Source organism: Uranotaenia lowii, chromosome 3 (genome assembly GCF_029784155.1).
Source record: "Uranotaenia lowii strain MFRU-FL chromosome 3, ASM2978415v1, whole genome shotgun sequence".
Classification (NCBI taxonomy): Eukaryota; Metazoa; Arthropoda; class Insecta; order Diptera; family Culicidae; genus Uranotaenia; species Uranotaenia lowii.
The window spans coordinates 166,230,032-166,253,431 of NC_073693.1; the positions used below are offsets into that span (position 1 = coordinate 166,230,032).

A 23,400-nucleotide genomic window follows, 5' to 3' on the forward strand; every position below is an offset into this window, starting at 1 on the left:
AGGAATGTTTGTACGATTCAACGGTTTAATTTTAATCGCCCTTTTGCCCTTTCTCAGATTTCTTTATTCAAGAAACGTTTGACAAGTCACTTAAAAGGCGCCTAAAGCTCCCCTTTGAACGCGTTCAACGCCCAATTTCTCATTACCCTCTAAAAGGGTGTTTGTAAATCATAGGTTCATTTGTTTCAAAAATACATTTTGTTTTGTTGTCCTTCGACAAATTATTTGAATTGTCAGAGACCTCATAAGTAGTTCCGTGGTGTAATAAGTTCAAAGTTGAGCTTCACCCCACAGTACGGTTACGGTTACCCGCAGTGGATTCAACATTTCCATATCTCCGTATTCTTGCATCTTTATTCATTTTGGGGGGTACCACGGCATGTTTTGCGAACCGTTGTCGGCAATTTCCTTTTGAAATAAGAGCTCTGCGTCATCCATTTGCTGCCTGTGGGAGCACAGTTTGCGACTTTTTTTTCGCTCGCTCTCTGTCTCCCAATGTGAGGTGCAGCGAATGCGATTCCCACAAGGTGTAACGCATTCATTTTGTGGTTTATTTATAATTTTCCTGATTTCGCGACGTGGGGTAAGGTACTAAACTCTATACTTGATTGAACCCGAAAGGTTGTTTAATTCTATCTACGGAGTGGTGCCGAATGCAGGATCCAAGAATATATACCTATTTGTATAGATTTTCAGCTTTTGCATAAATCCGAGATCACCCAAATTTTGGCAATTTTCGAAACAGTCCACATTTGCAACATTCACCCCATTCGTCGGTTTTTCTTATTTTCGAATCGCACCGGGATCGTTTGAAGTGTCATGTTTTGACCACTCTGCTTCGCACTTTGGGTCCCATCTCGGTCGAAATCTTACTTCTCACGCGGCAGGTCAGCCAGCCCATTTGTCTCATACTTACGCGAATCCTCTCAGATTAAGATATTAAATAACGTCCGCCCGCAGTCCATTCATTTAAATTTTTCTCACACGGACCCAGCTTAAGCCAGGGAAGACTGGTCGTATTCATTGGCCCACTAAATAGGCGAATGACGCTTCTGGTAATATTCCATGAATTATTTTGATTTTTTTTGGTGGGTTGTTGATATTTATGTCTTGAATGCATTTGGATGCAAATTTTCACAGTTCTTCAATCTCGATAAGTTATGTAGGTATATTTTCTTTTATGAAATTAGATATCTTTCGGCCACGTTCGTGGAGGGCCTGGATTTGGATGACAAAAAGTAGATTCGCTGGATATTTTTTTTTGCGAAAACTCTCATTGGTCATTTCAGCTGTCGGTTTTTGTTTTGGATATCGTTTCCCATTCCCGTCGTATATACAACCTACCTGTGGTAGTCCCAAGTGAGTCGCATGTTGATTAACTTGTTGGGACGAAGGTGTTTTATTGGTTTTGCGGGCCGCTTTTATGTGACCGGAGGGTAAATTTATTGCTTCTGTTGCAAAAAGATACGATCTTAAAAAGTCAAGGACTAACTGCTTTTAATTTCGTTTCTTTGTAGATAAGTTCAGTTTGTGTTGTTTCTTTCATCCGAGTAAGACGATCATGTTCATGCCAATTCGAATGAAACTTATTATATATAACTTATTATTATCTTAATTTCAAGTAACAGTATTTGCCCATCTGTTGATGTTATTTTGCGTTAAATAAATATACCTTTTTCGCTCAGGTCAATCTATGAGTGAATATCATATTAATGAATACTGATTGACAGCCGTTCTAATCGATCATTTTCATTATCTTCTCCCCATTGCAGATGTGTTCCCGCAATCTAGCGATTTCGTTGGCGCTGATTATCGCACTGGTCCCACTGGCAGCCGTCGCGTTACCGCATCACAACGTCTCGAAGCGGAGCCTATTCTTCGAACTAGAGTGTAAGGGTACCTTCAACAAGCAAATCTTTTACCGGCTGGATCGGATATGCGAAGATTGCTACTCCTTGTTCCGGGAACCACAGATTCTGTCCTTCTGCAAGTGAGTAGATTCGATTGTTTGATTTAACCTAACAAATCTAACAATTACGTTAATGACCACTTCACAGTTCTTGGGATTGTTTCAGCCTGAAATATGTATTTTTTAAATAAAAAAAAGACATCTCAAGTGAATAATGAAAAGTTCTAGTTAATGATGCGTTCAGGCGCTCAAGAGTTTTAGAGTGGTAAGCATCGCCTCAGATACGCCAGGATCCTCACAACGGTGTTAAGTGGCCAAACAGGAGAAAAATGGACTTCGTATGGCTTTCGGACCACATTCATGTGTATGCAAAGCTCTATCAAGTACCAAACCTGCTCTGTGAAATACGGTGTTGACTTCAAGACTTCAGGTATTGTTCCATAAAATGTGAAGTGAGCTCCGAGGACATCGGTTTAGGTACCCCGAGTCAAGCGCCGCTGTCGACAAAAGCACTTAATAGATTGTTTTCCAGCGGGGGTTTAAGACAGATGCCCTACTCCTCTTATTTGGCAATTCATGATTTGTTGACATTTTCAACGATCAGCATGTTTGAGCATCGGGATGTTCAACTGTTAATTACATATTGTTGAACAAAATTGATATTGCAGTTATTTAAAAGATAGTCTATGAATTTAAAAAACTGGTACTAAATGGTACTGGTACGGGTACTAAATGGTACTCCAGAAGTCTTAGTGAAATGAAAAGGCAAAGAGACAAACTGTATAAACTCTTTTTAAGAACGAAATGTGAAAGAAGTTGGCGTAAATACACGGTAGTGAGAAATGAATACTCTCGTAAAATTAAGGAAGCAAAAAATCAATCTTTTCAAGAAGAATTAGAGAGAAACAAATCCAATGGAAAACTTATCTGGAAAACGATAAAACGACTAATAAGTTCAAACAGTGCCAAAGCTGATTCGATCTTGTTCGACGGAGCTGAAATCACTGATGAATCTGATATTGCCCAGAAGTTCAATGACTTCTTCATCGATAGCGTTATGGAAATTCATGACAGTATTCCGGCAAGTTATAATTGCTGCTTGAATCAAATTAGTCACAATGGTGGAAACTTTCACACATTCGAAACGATAAGCAGTCAAGAGTTTGATGAAATAGTGAACAATATGAAACCCACGGCGGGTATCGACAATGTTTCTCTCAAAGTTTTTAAAGATTCATTACCTGTACTAGCAATTCCATTGAGAGATGTCATAAACAGAAGTCTTCAAACAGGGATAGTACCCGACACCTGGAAATGTTCAACAGTGATTCCTATTGAAAAACAGAAGAATGCACGAGAGGCTTCATCATATCGACCTATAAACATGTTGGAAATCCAAGAAAAGGTCCTAGAATTAGCAGTCAAAAAGCAATTCTTACGCTTTATTGAGCGTGAAGACATTTTGATTGCTGAGCAGCAGGCTTCGGACGGCTCCTGTGGTGTCGCTCATAAGTGCAAGAGCAAAGCTTCACAAAGAGGTGTGGAACCCACACTCTTGTGAGCGGCAAACCGCACACACTTTGCTCAAGCTTCCCGGAAAATAAATGTTCGACACTCACTTACATGAGTGATGTGTGCTCCGTAAGTGTCGCTCTCAGAGTGTACTCTTAGTGTTTACACTGAGGGAAGTTAAGTGTGTTTTAGGCAACCACCCTTCCTTTCGTAACAGAAATAAAAACGCACAGAAAGCACAGCTCGCAAGCAGTCGTGCAGAGGTTCATATGCCAAGGGTTTTATGAAATTATTATAATGTAAAGTAATTGGTCGTTTACATCTTAACATAATTCAGGGTTGCGAGGTTGGTTCGTTAAAAATCAGGATTATTCACAGCAAAAAATCAGAATTTTTCATTAGATCTCTTGATTCATGGAAATCATAAGCAGCTCTGCTTATATTGCATAAACAAAGGCGGAATTCAGGTGCTGAAAACGCCTTTATTTATGCAATAACAGTAACCAGTTTCTTGGCTGGCTTGCAGTTCAAATCGAACCACCTTATTCGTTTTTCTCAAAATTTAAGTGATTTTAAGTTGAAGTTTAATTTCAAGACTTTTTTCATTATTTAATTTGAATGGAATTCATAATATGATGTTTTGCAACGCACACAGAAGTACCTATATAAACAAATTTAAAATTGAAGCAGGTCTTCCCGCAATGAAATTAACGAAATCAAAAATGAAAAAAAATCGAAATTTGGCGTTTTTGAAAGTTACAAATTCGGACCTAATCGTGAAGAGATTGCTGCTGGTCTGGATAGTCAATATGGATTTTAGAAGAATAAAAAACTTGTAGTTTAATGCCAGTTTGTTAACTAAAGTGTATTAGATTCATTAATCCCGATTGGACATTATTATCTATTTGATTTATCTTCGGAAAACACAGCAAAAAAACAAACCAAAGCGAACAATACTATCAATTCATTACTTGGACGCACTAAGTGTACACTTTCAGAGTGCTATTTGGGAGACACACTTATAGAGTACTCATTTCAATTTTGAGTGTTGTTTGAGTGACGAAAAGCGCTCCCTGTGTGTATCGTCACTCTGATCCTATTGACCACTCTTGCTCCGCTCACAACATCATTTAAAGAGCGGAGCAGAAAGTTACACCGCTCTTGTAGGGCTCTGAGGAGCGTCCGAAGCCTGCTGAGCAGTCAGGATTTAGGAAGCAGCATTCTACTGAATCTGCTGTAAACCTATTACTTCGTAATTGGAAAATTAATATTGAGGACGGTAAATACACAGTGGCTGTGTTTCTAGACTTCAAAAGAGCATTCGAGACAATTGATCGAATAGAACTTGTAAAAGTGCTGATGAAATATGGCATAAATGGTACGGTTTTAAACTGGTTTAAGAATTACTTGAATTGCAGAATGCAACGAACAAAATATGGGTCATCTTACTCTCAATTCAGAGAAAACAGTCTAGGGGTTCCCCAAGGAAGTGTATTGGGTCCCTTGTTATTTATACTCTACATCAATGACATGAAAAATTGCTTACGTCATGGTAGCCTTAAACTGTTCGCAGATGATTCCGTTTCCTACTGGATTGGTAAAGACTTAGAGCTCGTGGTGTCAAAGGCAAATTCAGATTTGAGAAACAATGCAGAGTTTTTAAAGCATAGAAAACTGTGCCTTAATTTAAATAAAACCAGCTGGATGATTATTGGAAATCGACAGATTGGAGTTTGTCCAGAATTGTTAATTGATGGTTGTGTCGTCGAAAAAGTACGTCAGGTTAAATACTTAGGAGTACAAGTCGACGAAAAACTAAATTTCATAGCTCACATCGACTACATCATAAAGAAAATTGCCATTAAATATGGTGTACTTTGTCGAATAAATAGATATATGACTTTTTGGTCAAAAATAACTTACGTGAAATCTGTTATTATGCCACACTTTGATTATTGTGCTACGATATTGCTTCATGCATCAGAAACACAAACAAAGCGGCTGCAAAGAATACTAAACAAAATAATGCGAGTAGTTATACGATGCAACAGATACACTCCTAGTGCTTTAATGCTTGATATGCTGCAATGGTTGTCAGTTAAGCAGAGGATTGCGTATAACAGTTTGATTTTTATCTACAAAATGATTAGAGGATTGCTTCCAGCTTATCTATCAGACGGTCTGCAGTACGGAATTGATGTACACGGATACAATACAAGAAGAGCACATGATTTTAGATTACCAAACTCGAAAAAAGAGATGACAAAACGTTCTGTGTTCTATAACGGACTGAAAATGTATAACAACCTACCAAGAAGCATCAAAGACAGCCCAAACTTAAACACTTTTAAGAACCTGGCAATAAATTACGTGAAACAGATAATTTGAGAAAAGGACTAATCCTAAAAAGGATAATACAATAGTGATGAAGATCTGACGAAGCATCAGATAGAAATTGTACGGTGATGGACATACGCGGGAGTAAGACGAATAAGTCGTACAGAAATTGATAAAATAAAGTAAACAATATGAATTATCCTAAGGATAAACTGTCCCTCCCACTTCTAAAGATGCGTATGGGGTGGAGGAAGGACCCAAATGGGCCTGTGGGACCATCACAATATGAATTTCTTTCAATTCAGCTTCAGTATTTTGTGGCTGAATTCAAAGGAATTCATCGAATTTCTGTGAAATCATATTATCATTCAGCAAAGAGGTTCTTCAAAATATTCTTTTTGAATATAAGATATTGCAGTCCCCCAATAAAAAAGTGTGAAAAAAATTGCTCAGGGCGATTGTTCCTAATTTTGCCATACCGTGTGATTTCAACCAATCGCGACATTGTTTTACATTCATCACAAAAACAAGAACGTCTTATGTAACGAAACATGTGAACTTGAATTAAATATTCAGTTTAGTGATTATCTCAGTATTTACAAGCTCAACATCAACTGTTTTCTTCAAAACTAGCATGAACTTAATCTAAACTTCGTTTAGATTTATTTAAGCTCTACTGTGTTGTTTGTTTTCTGAAGATGCTGTAAAAGTTTTTAAAATTTAAGTTTTGCGATTTTACTCATCGAACAAAATTAGGAACTCTTAGGCAAAATTAGGAACACGTAGTGCAATATAAGGCAAATTTTAAACCTCTAGTGCCCAAAACACTTACACAGTAAACGAAAATTACCGAATTCGGTCATTTTTTTTACCGATGTCCAAACATGTGCAAATCGTTAAACTGTTCGGTAATTTTTTCGGTAAAAAATAAACGAACATCGGTAAATGAAGAATCGATTTACCGATGTTCGTTTATTTTTTACCGAAAAAATTACCGAACAGTTTAACGATTTACACATGTTAGGATTTCGATAAAAAAAAATTACCGAACTTTGTAATTTTCGTTTACTGTATATAAAACCGCAAAGAATAGTTTGTTTTATTTTTTTTTCGCTTAGTGATTAAATTTTTTTTTAATCTATCAATCATTGTTACTGAAAACTGTTTTACGAGCAGTTGTCAAAAGTTACAGCTAGGTGAATCTTAAAACCCTGAGAAATCTATAAATGGATCTATTTTACGAAAAATGATCAACTTGGTAGCCTCAGAAATCCTTGGTCAATATGTTTTTCTATCTAAAAAATGATTGGCATTTTGGTCTAAAAAACCAACAATCTGGATTAATTTTAAGAGAAAAAAAAACAATTCGAAAATATGCACTACTTTTACTTTTCATATAAGGTTTAAATACCTCAGTCATTTGTAGGTTAATTTCAATTTCAAAATTGTTAAACTGAGTTAAATCTTCAATCCAAAAAGTACTGCGAGTCAAGTTCCTTAGTCCCTGAAGTTATGCAATTTTTGTATCAAATTGTCAAAAAAAAATCTCATCTATAAAGTTTTTCGTAGAACAAAAGTTATTTGTAATCATGATAAACTACCTTCTCTTTAAAAAAATCTGGACATTTTTTCTATTTTTTTAGATTCTAATAGAAATAAAACTCTGTGTTGCCGGAAGTGGAAATGACAAAAATGCGTTTCACTAAAATGAACTGGAAGAGACCTTAGAGGGAAAGATAAAAAGCACGTTATGGCCAAGAAAATTTGTGCAGACTATTTTTCAGTTTGCTCGGTTTTTCAATTGGAAACTGCTCTTCGGTGCGATAAGAACTAAATGCAGATTAATTTAAAGATGAATGACGCCTTCGTGGTCAAAAATTCCATGTTGCGGATCGTCAGCATTTGTGTTAAATTTCGTTCAGCCAGACCGAACCGAGAAGCTTTATTGTTTTTTAATATCGTTCAGAACACCGCCCGTAAGTTAAAATCTAAAATATTTCTCATTTAGAGGAGAAATTTGTATGACTCATGCAGTTCACTCTGGCTCAAAGAAAAAAGCGTTTTTTTAAGCTTCAGTCATACTAATTAAACAGCGTAGAAAGTGCCTATTAGCAAATATAGTAAAATCAATATACCTCACTCTTCAAAAAACAAGGCGACACATCAAGCACGCCATCCTATGGAGAAAGTTCTAACTACCATGTATAAACATCGACAATCTGAACTACTTCTAGCAAATTTTTGACTCTTAGATGGCGCTGTTGCTGCTAAAGGTGGTGATGGCGGTACGATCAGTGGCTTTAGTAGGAACTTTCGTCAGTAGGTGGTGCTGACATGCCTGTCCTTGATGGGATGTATGGAGAAGGCTGACAGTGAAGTATATTTGTTTTAATATATTTGCTATTAGTATGCTCCTATATTTAGATAAATTGCCCAGGCAAATGATATCTACTGCTTGGCAGTTTTTTTTAACATTTTGGAACGACTCGAGGGAACTGAGTGCAAATATATCGTTACTAAAATACAATTTTCTACGAAATGTGCAATCATAGCTGGACCTGTATAGCTTTAATACCTTGATAAGAGTCTAAATTTGACAATAAAATGACCAAACAAGGTATCTTATAAAATGGTTTTAATTGTTAGGGCTGTAGCTTAGAACTCAATAATCTAGAAATCAAATTTATGGCGTTCAGTTCGGTCTTGACCCCGACCAAATATGGTATTTTTCGTAAGTACAGCTAAAAATCTCGCGTGAGCTTTCATTACGTCGTATAAAACAAAATGTAAACAAAGAGTTTTATTAAGAAAAAAAAATACAAAAACTGACATAAACTAGTCGCAACTTCTTTTCATTTAGAACATTTGTAGCCTTGACAACATATTCTATATGTGAAATACAAATTTTAAAGTTGTTTTGATAACTTTTGCAGCAGTTTTCTGTGAATTCTTAAGATGTTTGATATTACGTAATGAAAGCTCATGCGTTCGAAGAAGAGAATTTTGAACCAAGCTACCAAAAAATGGTATGCCCAATCCCCAGTTCATCAACTTATTTTTGAGCCTGCAAATATAATATATTAAAAATACATGACAAAATATAGCGAAATATGGTTCACTCACCCAAATTATTTTCGCTCTATACTATACGATTTGGATGAAAAATGCGTCAGCAACACTTCCTGGTTGGCTTTGTAAAAAGATTAACTCATATCTCGTCGGTCGATCTGCTTTCGTGTGACTGAGTAACGTGATCTTGACACCTTTTACCAAACTATTTCTGGAGTTCCTCAGGGAAGTAAATTGACTAAATCCTCGGTTGCAATTATTGCAATATTACATCAGTTACCTGTGCATAACTTGAGTCGCAAATGATACTTAATATTGCATCGTCTTGATGTATCCGGCTGTTTGAAACCATTTAATATTTTTTGAACCGCTGATGCAAATGGGCCGAATTTCCTAAAAATGACGAAATTATATTCGAAGCTCTATACCTATGTTTACTATTTTATTAAATTTTTATTTAATTTTGGTAGGCTTGTAATCAAACCAATACAGTTGAGGTCCGTAATAAATTTCTTATTTTTTAAAATGAAATAAATTTGAACGTCAATTGAGGAAAACATTGACTACTTGATGGGATAACTTTTTTGCCGTTTGAAATGAGTTCAATTGAACGTTTATTTTTTTTCCTATAGAACCTGGCTGATGAGAGTAACTGCAAGACAACCATGTCAATCCAGAGTATTTGAATCATAGGGTACCGTAATCATGCGTGAACGTACCCCCACGCCGGGCATGATGACGTAGATGTTATGAGATTCTTCATACATTCCATAGGAATAAAAAATAAATCTACGTTTTTCGTCATTTGCATACAAAAGTTCAGTAATTAGTGTTAAAGAACTAAAGTAAGTGTTAAAACAAATGATTACAGTATGAAATGTATTGAATAAAGAGCTTGGAATCATTCCAAAACTCGAATAAGAAAATAGTTACGATAAAAGATGATTTATCGATTTAATATTTTACTGTTAACGAACTCAAAAAAATTGCGTTTTAAATGATTCATTAGAACTATTAAATGTGTCCTCATGCGATATTTCCAATTTTTAAGCTAAGAATTTGCTTAGAAATAATTCCGAGTAATAACAATTTCCCCGAATAATTAGACGTTTCTGCAGTTAATTTGCATTTTATGCAGAACCGCAAACCAAACCGTGTTTTTTAAAGAAGCTCATAAATCAGAGAAGTTGAATTTATGAATTTGAGGACAATGGCATACAAGTTACTGTCATAAATAATAATTTTTATGGAAAAACTGAAGAATTCGGTGCAATGCTTGCTACTTTTCATAACAACTACGTCATCATTCTGGAAATCTACCAACCAATATGGCGGATGAGGTAACCTGTTATTTCGAAGAACTTTGATGTCAATCTACCGTGAACCCATGCAGACATGGCTTAGCATTATTTTAACTCTTCGTTTCATAAAGTAACAATTTTGCAACAATTAATGTATGGAAAAAGTGAAAAATCGTATTTTATTTTCATTTTTTTTCTTAATGTATTCATCATTTCCAACCGTTTAGAATGATTTTTGAGGAAAAATAAAAAATCATGAAATAAAGGGTTAATATTTCCACAAAACATTTGTCAGCAAAAATAGTAAATGAAAATATCTAATATATTTTTAACCATTTTCAAAAGGAAAACGGAAGAGATTACAACAATTTTCCAACCTTATAGCTCTGTTCAACCCGTTTTATAACAAATACGTTGTTTTTTGGTTCAAAATTGAAACGTTCCTGTCGGAATTTTCATAGAATAATCACAAAAAAAAAACAACCACCCGTCCAATCAAAACCAAATTATAATGTCAATCAAAGAAAAGCGATAGGGCTTCGTAAACAATTCTGGCAGAGCTAGACTAATAAAAATGCTGGCACCTAAACCCGAAACTACCCATTTCCCCACGCGCTTGCAGCACGAGAATCCAACACCCCCATGCGCAGAGGAGTCCCAACGTGGCCTATCTCTTTATTAGCATTTGCCGTTGCCGTCGGCTTTGAAAAACTGGCAGACATGATGGCGGCTTCCATCCAACATCGATTCCAACAAGTCTCTTTCAGCGCTGAACCCGCTGAAGTCTCATCAGCGCAACGCCAATACGGATACCGATACTTCGAGTCTCCAGGCAGAGGCCCACATCACATTAGTTACAGCAAACAGCATCAGCAACAGAGTTGGTCCGTTTTGCACATTTTGGCTATTCAGACTCAGAACACGCGGCTGCTGCTGGTTCCGTTTGTCCGGCTTGGCGGCGAGCGGACAAGATGCCTAGCTAGCTGGATCAGATCTGATATGATATGTCCGATGGCGACGGTTGCCTTAAATACCACCAGCCAGGCAGTCGACGGGCTGAAAACACCGTCAGTTTTGTTAGCGGCGAGCGGCGTAAAGTTAAGTATGTAGATCAGACATGGGTAGCGCGAAGGAATTTTCCACTCGACCGGCAACAGCGCACCGCGGCAAAAAATAAAGAGGAAAAGTAACGTGTGCGCAATCGGATGGTGTTGCGTGATGAATAAATTAAACACCCCTGAAATAGGAGCAAGAATCATTTCGAGAACAAGCGTTCGTCGCCATGTTGTGCCACCCGGAAAGCTGAAGGTACCTCCATGAATGGATCCAACAATTCAACGGTGTTGTGGCAATGGAACAATACCGTCTACGATCTTGGCAGTTTTTTTTTTGTATTCACTTCTATATTGCCAATCTTCAAATGTCTCATCTCCTTTCTAAAATGGGCTCTAGAAGTGGGTTTGAAAAAAAAAAGAAACGTTCACAGTTAAGGTCCGCTCGAGAGACTCGAAACCGTTATAAAGACAAGGCAATCGTTTAAGTGGATTGATTGATTTTAATGAATACTGATATATTCATTTCGGTTTGATCGTGACAGAAGACGCTTGTCTTAGCGCTTCCAAGTTACCGAAGCGAAAGTATTCGCGCCCCTTTCTTCGATTTCTCGGAAACGCACTTCTGTCATCACATCTCGCTGATCAGGACCAACTTGACTTGAGTTGAATCGATTTGATTCATACGGTGAAAAGTGTGTATACCATGTTATTTTTTATGAACAATAATCAATATTTCATAAAATATTTTAAAACAAAGTATTATTTGACACTATTGAGCGCAAACAAGTGGCTGTGACCTGCTGTGTGGTTTAAAATTAATAAAAATTTAAAAATGAAAAAAACTTTGAACTTCTGAATCAAGCAATACAGATTTGTTTTTTTTTAAATATCGAAGTCAATTCGATTGTGGAATATTATGTCAACTTGCTCGGGCTTGTTATCAATCATAATGTAGTTCACCAAAATTTTGGAATCTAGTTTTGTTTCTAAATTAAATGTTACTGTTTTCGGAATGCAAAATACATTTTACGGAAGCGCGATCTTTTGATGGGATAATACACTGTTAAGGTAGGTACTTACCTTTTATCAGAACATTTGAATTGCTTTTGAATCCTCAATTTTCCTGAGCCGCGAGTCCTTGTCATGATGCGTAAACTGCATATCTTGGGGTGGGGACTATCGCGAATCCAATTCTTGGTAAATTGCGTTTGCTTCTCGATCAGTTCGGTATATGGAATCTAATATAACTCCCTGTAAGGCAATTAAATGCAACTTTTAACTAAAGCATTGAAATTTTTCAATTTCGAATAAACAAAAATTACGACTTTCTCGCCACACGCCTGCTTGGAACATCAAATCAAGCATGTCAACTAAGAGCAAGTTCACTGGTGTTGGGAAAAAGTGGTAGAAATTTTGTCACTTTTTGCTCGTTTTGAAAATTTTGCCATGAAAAAAATATTTTCAAGATCTGTGGCCTTCAAGTTTTTAACAACACGTGTTGTAGTTTCGCATGCTGTGATGCAAAAATAGCAATATTTCTATCAGATACGGCTGAAATACAAACAGTGCGGTAAACAATACAACGCCCAAAGATCTTGAAAACATTTTTGCATGGTAAAATTTCCAAAATGACAATATTTCTACCATTTTTTCCCAACACCAGTGAATTTGCTCACAGATATGAACATATGTAAATGCACGGAATCACGTTTTGCGTTTGCCTTTGGGATACCCATAATAATTTAAAAATAAGTGTCAACTAGTTTTGACTATACAGCGAATTTTTGTCAAATTTAGACGAGGTATTTTAACTACACACACACAGAACCAAATTTGTTTCTATAAAGAAGTAGGGGAGAATGAGGATACTTGATCCCTGGAGGTACTTGATCCCTTCGCTATATCTCGAAACAGCAATGTCTTACAAATATCACATGTTTTAGAAAAATGTACCAAATAGAACAAAACAACAATGCTGTTATCTAAACAAATTTTAAAAATTTTATTTTTCGAGTTATTGAACTTTGTTTGAAAAATTAAACAAAATGTGATTTGAAGATTATTTTTTATCACTTTAGAGTGTTTCTAACATGAAAAAGTTATAATAAAAATATTTATTCTAATATGTCAATCGTTAGAGAATAATATGAACTTCATAATGCAATATTTTCAAAACAATAGTAAACTCTCATTTTTTTTTAAGAAAAAGTTTTCCAAAATGTATGTTATGTTTATCCGGTAATTATCTGTTAAAAATGACTAAAAATACTGTATTTATCTAAAAACTAGAAAATTTGGCCTTAAGGTATGCAATGACAACAGGGTCATATAAGAACTTTTAAAATTCTCTTTGTCTGATACTTATAAACTGTGAAATGAGAACTACTATGACAAAAAATAGTCAACGGGCCTTTTATCTCCGAATTTTATTAGATTTTTGCCTAGGGTCAGGGCACCCTGAATTAAGGATCAAGTCTCGTCTCCTGTAACTTAAAAAATATTTTTTTTGGTCTCAAGAAAATGCTTCTAGTTCATTTGTGAGTCCATATATCTAATTTTTGGAGCATAAGAACTTGAAATTAAACGCTGTCAGAAAATGCTGAAGACGGTGAGTTGCTAAATTTCCCCAAAAAGTTATGATGAAAATAAGAAAAGAGGATCAAGTGTCCCCATTCTCCCCTACATATCATATCACCTCAATCGAGTTGTTTTTAAATTTTTTATACATATTATCAAAAAGGAATACAATTTTCACGTTATTTTTACAGTTCTGTGTAACTCATATTTTTTTAAAGTATTCTTAACAACATGTGTCAAGACATGACATTTTTTGGAATAATTTATGCTTTTTTGTTTTGTTTCGATTATAGTCGTTTTACTATCTTTATGGCATTCGCGACTTTATCAACGTTACAGTTGGCGGATCGTTGAGCTTGAGCTTGTTACCAACTACGGTCCACCTACGGCCCCATGGCCAATGGCATAATGGTCGCACTCCGTGATTGGTTCGAGATAATCAACATTGCACAATGAACCAAATGAAAGTTTGCTGGAAACAAGCAACACAATCTCACTGTACAGTTCTGAGAACCTCCTACTTTAAATGAACCAATAACGACGCCGGCCAAGTCCGTGTAGTCGATAAGAGGAAAGGAAGAGCAGCACATGTGATGATTTGTTTTTCGGAGACCGGCTGTACGCCATCCCTCCACAAATCTCACGCTGAATGTATGGGGTAAGGAAATGTGGTATGGAAATCACCTTGGTAAGTGATGTGACCACTTGAAACCCATTCTCCTACTTTCTTGAAATGCCTAAGTTTCCTATTGAAACTCCTAAATAATTCTAAAGGCCTTAGAAGGTTAAAAGTGTCAAATTCTAAACTTAAAAGCATGTTTCAACAAACTGTTTTGCATTTGCTAAATTCAATATTACATTCTTTGGTTCCATCATTTCATATCTTTACCGGTTTTTTGAGTAAGTTTCAACTAAATCGATTACGGTATGGAAATTTTCAACGGTTGTTTCAAATAATTTCGCTGATTTACTTTTATAAACCTTTCAATATTTAAGCGTTCCAAAAAGTTTTAGGAAGTCTGCAATTAGATTAATAAAACATAAATTTCTTTTTTTTTGCATTTCTTCTTTGCTTTTATATATGGGTCATTCCATGTCAAGTGTGCACAGCGAGAAAAAAAATCTTATCGAAAATTCGCCAAACTTGGCCGAATGACTTTCTGAGGCCTACAAAACAAATCCTCAGTTTTTGAGAATGATCCGCCCACCTTTCGTTCCAGGACCCTCCCATCTTTTTTACAAGGTTTTGAAAAATTCATCATTTTCAAAATACAATATCTCTGGACTGAAAAATCATACAAAAATGACAAAATATGCGTTGTGTAGATTTTATTAAAACCTATCGATCGATGTTATTCATTTTTCAATTAAATGACGTTTTAAACGTCAAAACACAGCTCTAAAAATAAAACGTTAATTTTCTCAAGGAGAGTATATTTTTTTCTTGAATTTTATGATTTCATTGTTTTTTTGAGAAAATTTTACGTAAGAACCAACCAAAATCCCAATATAATATTTCGTGTTTTTGAGATATGAAAGATTCAAGTTGGATTGTCTTACAATTATTTATTCGCAGCACCAAGTGATTTCACTAAACTGCATAATTCGTCCAAATATTTAGCCATATCTTCCATGTTCGAACATGTTCGATTTTTATGATTTGTTTTATAGCTAAAAAAATTTCAAACTGCATTTGGAATGAAAGAAAAAAAAATCTTTTTATGAAATGTTATAATTCCAAAAATAACTATATTTTTCCTTATTTCTTTTCGTTCCAACACTACAGTGCAAATATCTTTAAATTGTCTTTTCATTTAGCATACATTTTATATTTTAAATTTCGTTTAGCTTGAAAGTATTTTCATTCCAATTTTGCCAGCATCTGAAGGGATTGCGGCATGAAACGAACGAATTCCTTTGATTTTTGATTTGAAAGCATTCATCTGATGTAATATATGTAACATTCATGCTGCACTCACACAGCTCCTGGGCAGTCTGAATTGAAGCTCCTTGCAAACATGCTCTCGTAGCAAGTCTTTTCAGAGTCCCTCCAAGCCTATCGATAGAATGGAATGCCGAAATCTTCTTCATGGTGTAACAGGTTTATCATGTTGAAACGGTTGTTGTATTGAGAAACTGCTCCATATGAAAAATAAATAAATCATTTTCTCCAATCCATTGAACTCGGTTTTGAGAAAATGTACACTGTAGAAGTAGTATGCTTCAAGCAATTTGAGATGATCACGAAGCTTTTGAATCATTGGAGTAGTACATCTGAAATGAGTATAGCGTTGCCTGGTTGTTGTTGTAGTTATTTATTCTTTTCCAATTGAACACGTTGCTTTTGCCATGCTCGAAAACTCAAGACTGTTCTCGACTATTTTGAAGCTCAACAATGCAAGTCACTCAAACAACTTCGTACTAATTTAGTTACAGAAAGCAACTGGATATTTCAACCGCAATCTTAGATTTAAGAAGTTGTATTCAAAACTACTATCTAATGTCAGCAAGCGAGTGCGTAGTAAGCTCATGCGGCAACAATTCGTACACAATGGTCAGTGAATCACTTTAAAAAAAATCGCTATTGTTCAGTGCTCCAATCGATATCAACAAAAGAATCTGCTGTGCTTAAGTTGTATAAATGAAGGCGATATACAATGAACAAATGCTGTATGTCAATAATCAATGTTGTTATAACAGTACCAAAAAAAAAACAAAAAAAAACATAATTTATGAAAGTTTAGTAATCAACATACGAGCAGATTTTCGAAATTTCCACATTATCTGTGAATAAGTACAACAGTTTTATGGGATAATGATCCAATTCCTCACATTAATTCATCCGCAGCATCCGCTGAGTAAGCACTTACTTATTGATTGAATACAGAGTTATAATGTATAGGATTGTTACCCAACAATAAAACGAATTGAAACACAAAAGCGTTATTTTAATTTTTTAAACATTTAATCTTTACAAAAGTTTGTTGCTTATAAAAAGGAGAATTCAATATGCTTATTTTAAATTTAATTCGTCCAGAACATTGTGAATGGGAGTATCTAAAAATAAAGGGGCTTCTGTAGGAAAATATTTGATTTACAATAAAACTTTAATCTTTCATATCTCAAAAACACGAAATATTATATTGGGATTTTGGTTGGTTCTTACGTAAAATTTTCTCAAGAAAACAATGAAATCATAAAATTCAAGAAAAAAATATACTCTCCTTGAGAAAATTAACGTTTTATTTTTAGAGCTGTGTTTTGACGTTTAAAACGTCACTTATTCGAAAAATGAATAACATCGATCGATAGATTTTAACAAAATCTACACAACGCATATTTTGTCATTTTTGTATGATTTTTCAGTCCAGAGATATTGTATTTTGAAAATGATGAATTTTTCAAAACCTTGTAAAAAAGATGGGAGGGTCCTGGAACGAAAGGTGGGCGGATCATTCTCAAAAATTGAGGATTTGTTTTGTAGGCCTCAGAAAGTCATTCGGCCAAGTTTGGCGAATTTTCGATAAGATTTTTTTTCTCGCTGTGCACACTTGACATGGAATGACCCATATAATAACACCTAAATTTTTCCCGGTTTTGCCCGGTTTTTGGATTTGAAAAATTGAAATCCATGCCCGGATTTCGCCAGATTTTTTTGAAAAAAGGCCCGGAATTTCTAGGCCCGGATGGGAGTGGAAAAAATTCTAACAACCTTAAGATATCATTTTTATACATATTTTTAAACACAAATTACTGACCAAAACTCAATACAAAATGTTATAATAAAACACAAACCCATGAAAAATAGAAAGAACAAGATAAAAATGTACAGTGTAGAACGTTTACTAAACCTTGTTTCATTATGATAGTAAGAAATAACAATCATAATGAAACTAGCAGCTCAAAACAAACTTGCCTGTAGTTGTATAACATTGAACAAAAACACTTATTAGATCTTATTACATGCATGAAAAATTTATTCTTCATTAAAGAGATGCTATTAATAATACGATCGACAGCTTTCAATTTTCATTGAAAAGTATCAACATAAACATTTGAAAAGAATTTTTATCAAAGAAATATATTTATAATCCCGTGAAATAATTATTAGAGAATAAATGTTAAGATCATTACTTTACATTTTGGCTGTCAGCATTTGTTTTTCAATAGATCGAAGCAACCGAAGCCTGTGACAATGAAATCACCTACTAGAAAAAAAACATGGAAAAATCCATTTTTGAAATTTTAGGCTGTCCTCTCTTGTCTACCAAACTTCTACTATTCAATATTAACGGCATCACTGCCTCAAACAATATACGATTCAATAAAATCATTCTCTTTCTATGAAAACTGGATTTTTATCAATATTCTGTTTAGAATGGTATTTGTATATGGGAAAAAATTAGGAAAACCCACGTTTACGATAGCACCGAGAGAATGCTGCTCCACACAGTGTGGACCTATTCTAAATAATTTGAAAAAATGCACAGCAGCCAAATCGATAGGTATCTAAGTGAAAGTGTCTAAGTTATAAAGGTCAATCGGAAAGATATCACCGGTTTTTCCTGTCCTTGTTGTTCATGCCGACTACCACTCTCCGCAATATGACAGCTGTTTTTGCTCGCATTTCCCTCTTTCCAGTCACTCGAGTTCTTTTAAATTCAACTTTAAACGCCTCTTCTTGACAGGGTTAAACGTTAAACTGTACATCAATTCCTTGTTAATTTCACTTTGAATAATTTCTCAAATCACTTGTATTTCAACGATAAAAAAAAGCCAAAAAATTCAGCGCAACCGCAACGAGAAACATGAAAACGCGTCTTCCTCAACGTTACAGTTGGCGGATCGTTATTGAAAAACTTATCCGGTACAACTGTGTTCGATGTTTACTCTTGGGCTCGAACTCGCAGATATCGGCTCAGGAGACAACAGACTTGCCAACTGAGCTATATCACAAGCCACATAATTTATGCTGGAAGTCACTTCGCCACAGAAGCTCAGAAATGGAGAAATTCTTGATTGAAAAAAAAAATAGAATTTTTCTTCGATTCAACCTTTCACTTTCCCTCGTTAATTTAATAATCCCCTCCCCAGACTATTGAGTTGCGCTTCAAAATTTTCCTTATATTTTTTCTAATAGTTAACCCGTTGTGATGTGTAGAAAAAAAAAGGTCGCTTCAATTTGAAATATATTTTATTAGGCTTAAGATTTTTCAAACATCTTCGAAAAAGATACTTAATTTTTGTTTGTTTGGATCATAGTCATTTTACCATTATTATAGCAATCACGACTTTATATCAACGTTGCAGTTAGCGGACAGTTATTTAAAATCTTATCCGGTACAACTGTGTTCGATATTTATTCTTGAGCTCGAACTCGCAGACATCGGCTCAGGAGGCAACTGAATTACCAACTTAATAAATCTTGAATGTTCTATTTAATTCAACTATAAATTTATATTAATTTACTCAACGGTTGAGCTTAAAAAAGATATTTTTCTGAGGAAATGCGATTAATAATTTCTAAATGATATTTTACGTTTTGTGAATATTTCATTCAACGCACCTTAACTGTTTTACAAAATGAATTTTATCTTGAAGGGAGGCATCTCCGTAATCTTCGCACTTTAGTTACCTACTTACGCCAACACTTCGCTGCCAATGCTCAATCAAATAGACTCGAGAGCCGAGAATGAAGAAGGAAACGTTTCGGTCCCAGACTTGTGTGATGTTGCAATAGTTAGCTAGTTGATGTTGGTGGGCCTACCTGAAAGTAGATTTCTGAAATGCACAGGCTCTGTGCACTTACATAAACTTCCAGTCCAAGTTATGCGCACTGGTTTTTTTTTTTTTTTTGCTTTTTAGACTATAGCCCATAGGTTGACAAAGTATTTTTTCTCGTCCCACCGGTTCGAAAAATAAAATTCAATAAATACTTACATGACTTAGTCGCTCGGCGTGCAACGTGATCGAATAACGATCGCGATGATTTAGCAAAATGGAAGATGCTCATAAACTTTATTTTAGGTACTTAACCCTACTAACAACTTTAAAGCTTTACTGACCTTCAAGTCAATATTTTCTGTGAATCTTTTTTGTCTAAATGTTCTTCGAATGCTTTCGTTGTCCTTACAGAAAACAGTGCTTCACTTCGGACTATTTCCGCGGTTGCATAGACGCTTTGCAGCTGACAGATGAACTCGAGCAAATCAAACAGAATATCCGGATACTGAACGGAGTTGACCCCAACATTTCTTAATTACGCTAAGGCATCTGGAAGATAAACCGCACAAAAACGAACAAAACTGTTCCGTTCTAGGTCGGAAAACAATAATCTACAAGTGATCTACAATTTGCCTCGGAGAAATCACACTACCAAGTAGCTTGATTTCATTCGAAAAGGAAACAACGGAAGTTCGCCAAAATGCTTAAAACACATCATTCAGTATCAGAAATATCAGCAACAAATTAATAGAGAAAACGGCAAACCGCTGTACTTCGTCCCAAATAATCAAGTGGGATAGATCGCTCCGGCGTTCAAATTTCAACGAAGCTTAAAATTACCATCACAAGTCACCCCCCATTAGGAACACCTCTAGCAACGAGACGAATATCAACTGTACATATTCCAGTGACTAGTTCTTGTGCAATTTCATTCTGAACAACAAACGGCGTAAGGTGCAGATACATTTAGATAGAGTAACAACAATATGGATCGCAACGGTCCAAATAAGCGGTCAGTGTAGCGGAGAAGCACTGGAAGGATATTATTTCTTTTGTTGTTTCGTTTTTCTTCTGTTCAAAAACTGTGGTATGTATTTTTTGTTTTTATCTTTTTTAATCCTAAAATACTTTTGAATTTTTGAACTACCGGAAACGGCATATTTTTGTGGCACTCATTTTGGTTTTGAAATGTTTCACTCAACTGGTTCTACGGAAATGTTTCAGCAGACCCGTATTCACTTGCCCGATTTTTTGTCCAAGCTAACCTGATTGAAACAAAAACTTTACTATCAGATTTTTGACTAACATTTTTTTTTCTACTCACTTTTATCTGAAATCTAATTAAACGTTTTTTACTTTTTTACTCTTCTACTTCACAGGGCAGAGTGCTTTACTACGGATTACTTCTCGGCCTGCGTGGAAGCCCTGTTTCTCGAGGAGGAAAACGAAAAGTTTGTTAAATGGCGCGAAGTGTTAGGAAAGAAATAAAATTCCAATGGTGTTTGATCTGCGGCTGTAATTTTTTAGTTCTTACTATCAAAAACACAAACTGATATTACGGAATAGGAGATATATAGACGATGGGCAGCTAGTTTCATTTTGTATCGTTTGCACGCTGCTGGTGTTCGCGCCAGCTCTTTTCAAAAGCGGCGGTCTAGTGTGACTGAAAAATAGTTCGTTCAGGAGTTAAATATGTGTACATAATTATTTGATAAACCGATATTTATTTATGCTTATTTTACTATAGTTTACAAGTTGGAATACACAACAGTTAGGGCAGCGTTTAGTAGAGTATTTGTTGTTTGTTTGGTACAACAAACCTAGGGATTTTCCACACTGATGTAGGCGGGAAAATTTGAAACACAATGTGTCACAATTCAAAGTGTTTGTAAACGGGGGAAGGTATCGATGGCTATCACACGAGTAAAAAGCCATGCTTCTTAGCTATCGTTACGTTCCCCAGGAAATTTACCTTTTGACAACGATTTGAACAATAGGAGGAGATATCTCATAAACACTGTATTTATATTTTCAAAAAATATATTTCTTTTTAAAATCTAGTCCAGAAGCCGTTTAGATTTATGTTTAGTTATTTATAATAAATGAGATCAGTGAAAATAAATGTAACCTAAGTGTTTTGTATTTTAAATTTTCTAGAGTAATTAGTTGTTATGAGTTGGAAATAGAGACAGAAGGAAATACAATTTGCATCGACGTCTCTCGATAAGCTGTTGAAAGTTGGTTAAACCGACAGAAGATAGCAGAATGCTTTCCTAGAACGGCAGTTGATAAAAATCAATTCTTGAAACTTTGCGAAGATCGACCAAATCCAGCGATATGAATCTCGATGGAAGAACATACAAACGATCAATATCGAAATAACCGAATCGCGCTGATTATACGATGTGTCAAGGAAATTGTACATTATCACATTCCTAATTAGACAGTATTTTCTCTCTCATTGACATAAAATAAAGAAATAAATAAAATAGTTGAAAATGGCATTCTATCAATACCCGACATCAAGTTTAGTTTCGACTTGTAAAGGCACCATGAAGCAATATCAAATCCTTTCGAACCAGAAACCCCAATCTAAATTTCTCCAAAACAAACTTAAAATAGGAAAGCTTGAGCAGCTGTAAACTACCATTGTCATTATTATCTCTTAAACATGTCTCTATGCACCCTATCAAACGAGTTAAAAATTTCAAGTTCCTTGCAATCGTATTTTTTTGTTTTCTATATTATGTTTTATCTTTCCTAATGTTCATTATTGTACTATTATGTATATTTATTTGACTAGATCGATAGCCACGCTACTATTGCATATACGAGCTGGGAAAACTGGAATGAGTGTGAGTTATGCGAAGCTATAATCATTGTAGGTTTGGCATGTTGAGAAATATTATTTCTATGTGTATTAAAATTCATATCTAAACAAGTGCTTTTCGTTGATTGCCATTTTATTAAAATACGGCTTTGTTTTGTACATTACCCAAATGTCAGTACGAATTATAAGCTTATTTATAATGCACGTATCTGAGAAAATGCCTAATTAAGTAAAAAAAATGTAACATGACAACCTGATATTATTGATATGCTTTATTTTAACGAAAATACGGAGAAATAAAAAAAGTCTATCAACGATAGTTAATGAAATTGTTTAGAAATAGAACGAAAGAAAGCAAATCTGGTTGAGGATTTGAGTTTTATGCATAATAGGTGAACTTGTATAGTGGTATGTACCTACTTTGATATAAAAAAAATCAGTCCTCCTTTCTCCTTTGAAAATCTTGTGTACTACTTAAAATAAGATCATCATGATCGTGTTTTGCAATCGCCCATGAAATGGCTATGAGCAAATGGCAGAGTTTATGCAGGACAAAAGCCTGAACGGATAGTATGGTCAGTGCGGATAGTTTCTTTATACTCTATTCACCCAAAAGTGAAAACGAAAGCTTATTGGTTCAAGGAACTGGATTTAACTAAGGATTTTATCCATGCCATGTCTCAGCTTATAAGTCGAATAACAACAGATCAAATGCGCATCATTTTTTAATCAATTTGTCGGGCACAAATATTTGCGGTTGTGGAAATTTTGATGATGACATCGACCATGTCGTATGGGTTTGTCCGCAGCAAACGAATGCTAGAGTTAGCTGAAACACAAATTCGGGATATTTTAAACTCGTCAGCTCGCTCTGCCCTTGGCGCGTTTGAGAAATCGAGCCCACTACGCTTCAAGGCTTGGGGAGTTATTCTGGGGATCAACTTTTAACTGTCCAATGATGAGTGCTTTCGGGTAGGAATGGGCGAAGAATCGTGAGTCCTTGGGTCGGCTTAAGGCGTTGTGAAATCCCCGTAGTCTGCAACCGTCGTTACAAATGCCTCAGATGTTTTTTTTAATTTGTTTTTA

The 23,400-nt window shown here is 35.2% G+C and overlaps 1 protein-coding gene across 5 annotated transcripts in view; it reads left to right on the top strand.

The window, feature by feature from the left end:
• Nucleotides 1-22,633, top strand: part of LOC129751929 (ion transport peptide-like) — a 106,838-nt gene extending 84,205 nt beyond the window's left edge. For 4 of the 5 annotated variants that reach the window (XM_055747717.1, XM_055747721.1, XM_055747718.1 and 1 more), the window contains exons 2-4: nt 1,773-1,990; nt 19,896-20,571; nt 20,864-22,633. In XM_055747717.1, the coding sequence (XP_055603692.1) occupies nt 1,773-1,990; nt 19,896-20,019 (342 nt within the window). In that variant the 3' untranslated portion in view covers nt 20,020-20,571; nt 20,864-22,633. The remainder of the gene's footprint in view (nt 1-1,772; nt 1,991-19,895; nt 20,572-20,863) is intronic. The other variant, XM_055747722.1, reaches the window with a different exon arrangement.
• The last annotated feature ends 767 nt before the right edge of the window (nt 22,634-23,400 follow it).